We start from the raw sequence: 9651 nt of genomic DNA on the forward strand, positions 1-9651 counted from the left end.
AGAAAAATAAGAATGAACAACCTATTTAAAATGAAGGTTGTGTAAATGTTGTTAAGACCCAAAGACACTCAAATGATCATCGACCAACAGTTTAGAAAGAGCATTAAATCCTCAGAATTCAGTTGCTTGAACAAGTAAATATTTGGTATTTAACCATTTAAGCCATTAGGCGTTTCAGCCCCACTTCAGATAAAGAACATCATCATATCTCATCAGTGACATAGTAGCTAACACTCACAACCAGCCAAGATTTGACAGGTTATCATAAAATGTGACCTTGAGAGCAATTTGGTTGAATAACTGTTTGGCGATCGCTGTGTGTGACCTTCTCTAAAAGATTTGACCTGTAGCATAAGAGAAGTAGTGACTGTTGTAAATTATGGACGGACACCATCAGCTGGATGAGCTAAAGCAGCACAAAATTAGTGACACATTGCAAGTTTTGTGTAATTTAAATGTAAAATATTGCATTGAGGTATGTCTAATATTCCAAAGAGGGGAAGGGTATATGTAACGACTGAGGGTGGGCATAAAAACAATGCTGAAACTCCAGCAGTGTGTACCTCTAGCTCTCCCTTACGCCCTCGACTCCACACTGCTCCTGAGTCCTGAACAAGTTGTTGTGCATCAATATCCATCCTTTTTCTTCTTGTCGCTGCTTTGAGTCACATCTTTTCACACAGCCAAATTTGTATACTAAAAACAACTCATATTTCAGTCGACATAACAGTTTCACAGAAAAAGCAAGGGTCTTGGGAATTGGCGCAAATGCTGTCTGCCATCTCGGTGTGTTCTTAAGAAATGCAATTTTAACACAAAATCTGGACTCCGACATCAGAAATGCATTTCAAAAAAAATAATCAGAAAATAGTACAGCTTTATTCTGCTTCATTAACAGCCAGGTAAGTCAGGAGGGAAAAAAAGGAATATATAAAGTCATAGCCATTTCATTTTGCAAATACAGTAACTTGAACAATAACAGTGGAAATTAAGTGCAAATATAAAAAGATGCATCGATATAATCACCCTGGCTTGTAAGTTCACAGACTGTACCCATTTCAAATTAACATACAGCAGACTTTAAATTATATCCAAAGCTTTATCAATTCTGCCACAAAGAATTACACATTGTACAATCAACCAGTCTTATCACATTTTTGGCAAGGATTTCAGTTGTTCAAAAGTCTACCTCCCAAATCCGCATGGAGACATACAGACTGTGCAACACTACTGAAATATAACTTAAATGATACCGAGTATTAATTCCATTTTAACAGCAGGATCCAGCAGAAACACAAGAATCTCTCTCTCGCACGCACGCACGCACGCACGCACGCACGCACACACACACACACACACCTCAAAGAGGGGAAAAAAGCTCTTCAAATTCATTATTTCTCAGTGCAAAAAAAATGTTCAAAATTCAAAGTATTAAGGTGTTAAAAACGCTGAAAACTTCATTTCATTGATATTCAGTAATAATAGTACTTTATGAATTCTGCAAAATTATTAAGTATCTGCTGCTGACAGTCTTAGTCATAACGACTTTAAAGGATAAGACAGGCCATATTCTATATTTTTACTGTTGACAAAAAGCAGAAGACCAAAAATAGCAGTAGATTTATCCAACTTGCATATTGCAGTCAGGCTCTAGGTGCCAGAGAGCTCCACTGTCATTCTAAAACTACTGAAAATGCATCAGTGACCCACCATTTCAATCTCCCAGACACTCTCCTGCTACTGTACATAACATACAGTATACTCAGAGTATATAAATTACTCAGAGTCTAAGACCTCAGTCACACAGGCCTAGAGACCAGTTGGCGACCAGCCTGATCTCTAGGGAAAAATATATATTACCTGACTGGTTGGTGAACAGCTGCTGACTGTTGCTGTGTGAAATTGGTTGTAAAGAGCGTGGTGGCATCAAAGAACTCCTTGTGATTGCTTTGGGTGCTAGCACACCAGAAACTGAGAAGGTTTGTATCAAAGTAAAAGTTGCATCTTGTTGGTTTGAGCATCAAAAGGCACAACTGTTACTTTAAAGGCGAATGTTCTATATTTTGCGTTGCAAGCCAGCGTCATCCATGCAAACTACTAGCGACTGCAGCAACCTGCTAGTGACCAAAGCACCCGCACACAAACCTTTGGTGCAGCACTGTACATCTCTCTGCCACCAGCTTCCTTGAGCAACAGCAAGCAACCTCCTGCAACCACCCATCAACTTGTTGCACATTTACCCGTTGGTTACCAGAGGGGGTCTCGAGGTCCCCCTTGTTCATGAAAGTGGGCCTTTCATTAACAATTTCACAGCAACTGCTTGCAACTGGTCAAGCAATACTAATTTTCCTATAGAAACCACTGGTTGCCAGGCAGTTGCCAATCGGTCTCTAGGCCTGTGTGACTGAGGCTTAACTAATCACACACTTTGGTGACGCTTTGGTCCTTTTTTTTGGGATTGGTTTAAAAGTCAAAAATATACAATACGTCGTGTTTATCCTTTAATATTGTCTGATGGCCATGTAGAAATAAGAGTCGAATCCGGTCCCACATTTAACAAATTAATCAATTCATATACCCATCAGCCACAACATTACAACTAACTACATAACACTGTGCAGGTCCTCCTCATTCCACCAAACAGCTCTGACCAACCTCATCCAAAGCATGGACACAGTCTGGTGGTGTCTGACATAAAGAAGTTTGGGTCCTTCATAGTCTGGGCTCCATCTGGCATGTTGGATTGGGTTCTGGGGACATTGGTGTTGATTGGGTCAACACTATGGGTGATTTGTCATTTTTCCTGAGCAGTTTTTGTGGTGTGTTGGGTCACGTATCCTGCTGGGTGAGGAAGTACATCAACTAGGCATGTACGTGTTCTATAACAATGTTTAGGTAGGTGATATGTATCAAAATATATAAAAGCCAGGACGTAATGTTTCGCCGCAGAAACTGTAAGATCAGTGCTATTTACTTCAACCTCAAAGTGGTTTTAATGTTGTGGCTGATAGCTGTATAGTCCTTCAAAGTTAACATCTTAACATTAAATATAGTAGAAATAAGGCCTAGAAAGATTTTAAGCCATACTTTGTCCCTATATTACATTTTTTCCATTTAATTTAATATGAATCAGTTCATTAATGAGTTCCCCACATTCTGGTCTGAGCTCGTGGGGTTCGATTCCATGTCAATATCCTCGGGTTCCTTCCCATTTGTCTGTTCATCCACACCGTTGTCGGTTTTCATCAGTGACCCGTTTGTTGCAGACATACTGTCCTGCAACGTTTCGTCTGCTTCTTTTTTATGTGACACTTGATTAAAATCAGTCCTAGGGATTTTTTCCTCCCTTTCTGAAGACAGAGAGGGCGGGTGTTTTGAAGTCTTATGAGGAGTTTGCACTGACGGGCTCGTTTGACCAGTGGCTTTACTAGGAACAGCTTTTTCCTCTATCTGCCCACCGGCTAAGCCCCCAGCCAGGCCATTGCTTGGCAGCACCTTGTTATCTTCTCTTTTCTTCTTCGGTGGTTTTTCGGGTTCTACATCCTCTTCCGTTTGCATATTGATGTCTCCATCCTGGTCATTTGAGTTACTTGTAGATTTCAGCTCACTGTCTGCACAGGACTCGCTTTTCCCTGTCACAGTGTCGTTACTGGGCGAATGTTCCATTTCATTAACGTCATCTGAAGAGTCATTTCCATTACCCAAAATTTCATTATTACACTCAGTCTCCACACTTCCATTTTCGATTACTTCAGACTCTGGTTTAGGCTCAGGGGATGCCTCGGATGGTTTGCTTTTGTCCTTAACTGCAGTTTTAACAGTTCCTTTCTGAGCCTTTGCAACACTATCCAGTCCATCTTCCTTCTGTTGCAGGGCTGCTTCTCCATCTTTGCCTTTAACACGTGAAAAGACTTCCTCCTTTCCATCACCATTCCCTATAGTGTCAGGTCTCTTCTCTGCCTTTCTGAATAGCTTCTGAACCTTTCTGGGACACCACACAAACTTATCCTTTGGCTCAAAGTGAAGGTAAGCAAAGCGCACAAGCTCCTGACGTTTATGCTTGTCCAGCACAGCAAACAGAAAGTAGTCGAGCACGCTCCGTTTAACACTGCTCAGAGTCTTTTTGACCAGAGTCTCCTCCAGGAAGAAGCGCACCAGAGGAGCCTGATAGTGCTCAAAGCCCAACTCCCCGAGGCTTTTCAATATGCGAGTTATCCGCAGGTTGTTGTGCATATTCCTGCAAAGGACAAGGCAGTTGAAGCTGTAATCACAAAAACAACTACTACATATGCGGGAAATTACTGACATGAGAATAATAATACTTACCGCTCCAGATTTCCAAAGCGCTCCTTCCAATTTTCTGCACGTTTCACTTCACCCGTCTCTTTGTTAACCAAACGGATTCCATAAAAACCCAACATGAGTTCATAGGACTCGACTAGTCGCCTTTTGGCATCTTCATTCTTCTTGAAGGCCTGGTGAGAATTTACAGCACATTTAAAAAGAAAAAAAAGAAAAAAGAAAAAGGAAAATAGATTTACTGGCTAGAACTGTATCAAATATGAAATGAAATTGTCAAATTTTCAGTGATGCATCTTATTTGACCTTTTGACCTCTACGGTAACCTTTTATTGGGCGCTCCTAGAGGCAGGAAAGCCACAATGCTGCAAAGAGGTTACATCACATATTTTGTTTCCTTTTTCAACATGCTGTTGAAAGAATCGTAGAACTTGCCTAGTGACATGCATATAGCCACTGCATTTGCTCTTTTGTTTCCTTACAATGTAAAAGAATTAAATAAATTTGGCTGTGGAGACACCAACAGACCTGTAGCCAAGTGATAAAACCAATGCATCAACCTGCAGCCATATTGTAGACACTGACAGTTCTCATGCTACATTTTTTTAGGAATAGTTACCAAACAAACAGCCAACATTACTATGTGATGAACTTATTATGGAAAACATAAGAAATTTAACCTGTCCAACAAACTGACTTTGTTTCACAGTTAATGGTCAAACAAAGTGGGTTGGGGGGCTGGAACGAGAGGCGGGGTACACTCTGGACAGGTCGCCAGTCTGTCGCAGGGCTAACAGAGAGACAACTAATTATGCTCACAGTTACACCGACGGTCAGTTTAGGATCGCCAGTTAACGTAACCCACCTAACTGCATGTCTTTGGACTGTGTGAGGAAGTCAGAGTACCTGACCAAGACAGTAATTTTAGGAAAACTATAGCAGTCTTTTGGTTGATTTAACCTGGCAGTTCCAGTCCAGATTCAATAGACTTCATTTCATTCCGACTTTGGACTCTGACAACTTTATGGCATTAACCTTAATTCTTTTTCAGTTGCTTTGTGTTGTGATAGAAAGTCACTGTTGACCAACTCTGCTACTGTTTGGTGAGAGCGCTTTCCATTTTACACTTACCTCAATTTCCTTCTTGGTAAGTTCTGAAGCCATGTAATTAACCCCTGGTTCTCGCAGTGGAAACAGCCTTGCAACAGCAGACAGTTCAAGAGAGAAACAACAGAAGACCAATTAACTTCTAATGACACGACACTTTAATTCAGTGGTGCTGACGCCAGATGTCCCTGCGAACAGTTTATGACCCAAATATAATATATTCTAGTGCCTTCATCCAATACTTTAAAAGAACATGTATATCCTATAATTTCATAAATTGCCTCGTTCTTAAAAACATTTTTAAACAAAACACCACTGTGTAAACAAACGTGACATCCTTCAGTGTATTAACGTTTATTTTTTGGCAGTTTACAGTAACAAATGTAAAAACTATTAACGTGCCACGAAAGGAAAGGGTATATGTAACAATTCTTTTCCCACTGTGAACACTCCATCTATTTCTGGTATGTACTATGGATGTGGAAAAGCATTTGCTACTTGACATCTTGTGCACATGTAGAGCGTAGGCTTCTCTCATTTCTCCGTCTCCTCAATCCTCCTGCCTGTGATCTGGAAATCGATCTCAGTACTCCATGCTCAAAAATATCTCAAATCCTAAAACGTGTCAGGAGAACAGAGGCGTATCGATGTAGCTATAACTGAGGTTGTACAGGTGTGTCCTAGGCACGCAGCTGGAATATACAGTACTTTGCAAAAGTCTCGAGTCAGCCCTTATTTCTTTATATTTTGCTAGGAAAATAGGTGTTAGCGATTTACTGAAATGTGCAAACATGCATGGAAAATCAGTATATAAAAAGCAAAAACTGAGTTTTTTGACAGTCAGCATCTGGTATATAAACAAACTTTCTTGTAATTTATTTAAGTAGTCTTCAGGAATTGTTTTCCAGGCTTCTTTCTTGCCTGTTCAGTTTTCTGTAAAGATGATCTTGCACTGTTTCAATGATGTCCAGCCTGTGGGAAGGCCAAAACATGACTGATAGTTCTCCACTACAATTCCTATCCAGGTACGCCTTTAGTGCATTTGCACTGAGTTTGGGATCATGGTGCCAAATGAAAGCGTTGCTTATAAGACTCTTTCCAGATGGTAGTTTATGGTGGATCAAAATCTGAGGGTACTTTTCTGCAATCATCCACCTATCAATTTTAAAATCATCGCTAACAGCACTGACTAAAAGACAGCCCCAAACCATGACACAGCCTCCACTGTATTTTGTAGACACTCACCATCGAGTCTGTCTCCTTAACTCCTCCATAGATATTGACATATTTGAACCTTAAGACCCATTGCCATTGATTTTCAGTGCAGTTCTTGTGTAATTTGGCATACCTCAGCCTTTTCTCCCCAATTCCCTTTCACTGAGGCCATTTCTGATAAGGTTTCAGTGAACAATAGACTGACCAACCAAAGCACCAGATGCATCTCCTGTGCCAGGTCTTTGCTAGATTTGTTTCATATTTTGTAAAGGCATACTTTTATGATATAGTTCACCTCCTACTGTATCCTTCACTTATCTAGTTTCTTCCAATTTGTTTTTAAAAATACACACACACACACACACACACACACACACACACACACACACACACTGAAGATATGCCAGGCTTCTGGCTAATAGCTCTCTTTGTTCGTTGCAAAAATACAGTTTTATGCCTTTCGAATTGTTATTTTTGGCTTTTCCACTAGATTCAACAAAAGAAATAGGAAAAAAATCTGTTTTTGTGACAGGCTGTGAGGACTAAAGTGCTTACAGATACAATTCAAAATTGGTTCTTTGCTGAGTTGTCTGCTATGTGTAGACAGCAGTAGATCACCCCTTGAAGTAGATGCTTTTTTAGGCTTAACAAATAGACTGATTCTTATATTATTTCTACTCTACCGGAGCACTCAGAGTGCTTTATACAAAATGTCTCCTTTGCACAAACACTTTTTCTATGCTTAAGTACTTTTTATCTAACATTCAAACTCTGATAGATGCTAGGAGATTAGTATCCAGCCAAGGATATTCGCCATGCAGACTGGAGCACCCAGGGATCAAACTACCAGCCTTCTCATTAATAGATGTCCTGCTCTAACTATGTCTCCTTAAAAGCAAAATATAAAGAAATGACAGGTGGCTTAGGACTTTTGCACAGCACAGATGGAAGGATGCTACAAACAACTAGTCCAATCAGTATTCATGAGTAGTGTTAGTTACTTAAATACAGTAGACTGTGTAACCAGCTTTAGTGAAAATTAAAAAAAAAAAAAAAAGACAGTTACATCTGACATCATAAAATAAAGCAGAAGTTGGGCAATAACAGAAAATAATGCAAGTGTGGCTCATTTCCTATTTAATCAACCCTACTGAGAATTAATAATGTCTCTTCCTGTTTGCGAGGAGGGGAAGCAAGGAATGAAGGAAGTACAAAATGAGAAACGAGTGAATGTGTTTGTGTGCATGCGTAACAGGCTTCAGACTACAAGTTCATCAAGATGGCAAAAGTAAGCTGTGGTCAGTTCTGTTGCCGTTAGGCTGGATATGGCTAAAGTACAAAGTTCAAAGTGTCAAACAGTACATACCACTGGATGTACGAGTGCACTCTCTCCAGCCGTTTGTAGTCGTTTTTCCATTCTTTAAGAAAGGATTCAATGTAGATATCTGCGACAAATGAGACAAAATATTGGTATCATCACCACAAGCACGACTTTCACGCATACAGCAAATATTATATTATATGCAAACATATGAGTATTTTACCATCAGGAGCAGAGGGAAACTTATTGAGATAAAACTGCAGATTGTTCATTTTGTCCTCTGAGCACTCCTCGTCTGCAAGATTCTGTCCAAACAGAATAAAGGAGACTTTAACATCTTTCAGCTATGAGCACGATTTTTTTGTTTTTTTGTTTAAGAGATGAGCTGAGGTGTAACTTACGGGGTATCCTCTCCTGTAGTTTTGCATGTCCTTTGCTGCTCTCATGTTTCTGGGCGTGTGGTGCCACTGCAAATATTAAGCATACATAATAAAAAACATTGATATGCATCAGGCGTCTCACATAAATTAAATACAGGTCTTGCATTGTATTGCATTAAAAGTATAAACAACCTGAACTGATATACTACAAATCAAGGGGTCATTAATAATTGTGTCACGACCTATGCTGTTCCTGATAACGTCATAGGAGTTGCCATATAAGGTCGGGTTAATAAAATTCCCACTGTTGCAATGAATTAAGTCTAGATGTTAATTAATTCCTCCTCCATTCTAACTATGACTCACAGACTACTGCTAACTGTGAGCAGGCCAGAGTAAACATTGACGACGATTTTCAACTAAAAAGTAAACTAGCAGCAAGCTAGGCTAGTTAGCAAAGTCGCAGCAGTGATGCGTAAAGCTAACGTTAGCTTTCCACAACAGGCAACAGAAAACGTAGCATTGCATGTAAAAGAAACGAGCTACACTAAGGTACAGTAGGGTTTTTTGTCCTTTGTCCTCTGGCTGAGTAATAATAAAAGCACGTACTAAAGCCCAGCTCGATTTGTTTTTGTCTTGATTTGACCGACGGGTTTGGCTCTCTCCGGCCGGGTCGTCTCCATCACTCTCTGTGTCCCAGGTGGAGTCGTACTCACAAACACAATCGTCCTCCATGCTTTAATTTAAAAAAAAAAATGCGACTAGCTAAGGCTAAATTGTCGAGTAGCCTGGTTTAGCGCTGCAACCGTTGCTGAATGAAGCTACACTTGCATGTTCAGGTTAGACGAGGACGGCCCTGACCATCCGTCTTTCAGGTCTACCATCATCAGATAGCGGCTTCGCTGGCGGCTGCAGTCCTAGTGCTGCTTTCAGGAGCTTCATTGAAAAATCAACCACGTGACTTAACTACGTTTACTAGCACTTTAATCCACCTATATTTTATATTTATTAATTCTGGAAGCTATGCATTGCTAAAAACCCTCTCTTAGTAATTGTTATCATATAAATCTAACTCCATTTTGGTGTTATTTGCAATCGTTTGTGTTTTTAAATATACTCATTAGCAACGCGCTTTTCCGATACACCCCGAAGACATCAGCTTACTGAGCTGGTTGGCGGTGTTAAAACCCGCAAACCAGCTGAGTCAGACAGCATATCTTAAATGCAGAAAAAACTTTCACTTTACTGTTATATAATAACGAAGCAACAGGGCAGGAATGAGAGATGAGGACTGATTAACGCATTAATGAAAAAGAAAAAAGAAACAGC

General features: G+C 40.1%; 1 protein-coding gene across 2 annotated transcripts in view; it reads right to left on the minus strand.

Moving 5' to 3' along the window:
* col9a3 (collagen, type IX, alpha 3) overlaps positions 1-9264 on the minus strand; it is a 27372-nt gene extending 18108 nt beyond the window's left edge. The window contains exons 1-7 of one of the 2 annotated variants that reach the window (XM_085444127.1): positions 8932-9251; positions 8344-8409; positions 8166-8247; positions 7988-8066; positions 5431-5497; positions 4327-4475; positions 858-4237 (exon numbers count right to left, since the gene is read on the minus strand). In XM_085444127.1, the coding sequence (XP_085300253.1) occupies positions 3130-4237; positions 4327-4475; positions 5431-5497; positions 7988-8066; positions 8166-8247; positions 8344-8409; positions 8932-9057 (1677 nt within the window). In that variant the 5' untranslated portion in view covers positions 9058-9251 and the 3' untranslated portion in view covers positions 858-3129. Of the gene's footprint in view, positions 1-857; positions 4238-4326; positions 4476-5430; positions 5498-7987; positions 8067-8165; positions 8248-8343; positions 8410-8931 lie in introns of those variants that run through there. The other variant, XM_085444128.1, reaches the window with a different exon arrangement.
* Positions 9265-9651: the final 387 nt, after the last annotated feature.

Source organism: Copadichromis virginalis, linkage group LG20 (genome assembly GCF_057382275.1).
Source record: "Copadichromis virginalis isolate Kocher_CV1m ecotype Utaka linkage group LG20, C_Virginalis_male_GT1.1, whole genome shotgun sequence".
Lineage (NCBI taxonomy): Eukaryota > Metazoa > Chordata > Actinopteri > Cichliformes > Cichlidae > Copadichromis > Copadichromis virginalis.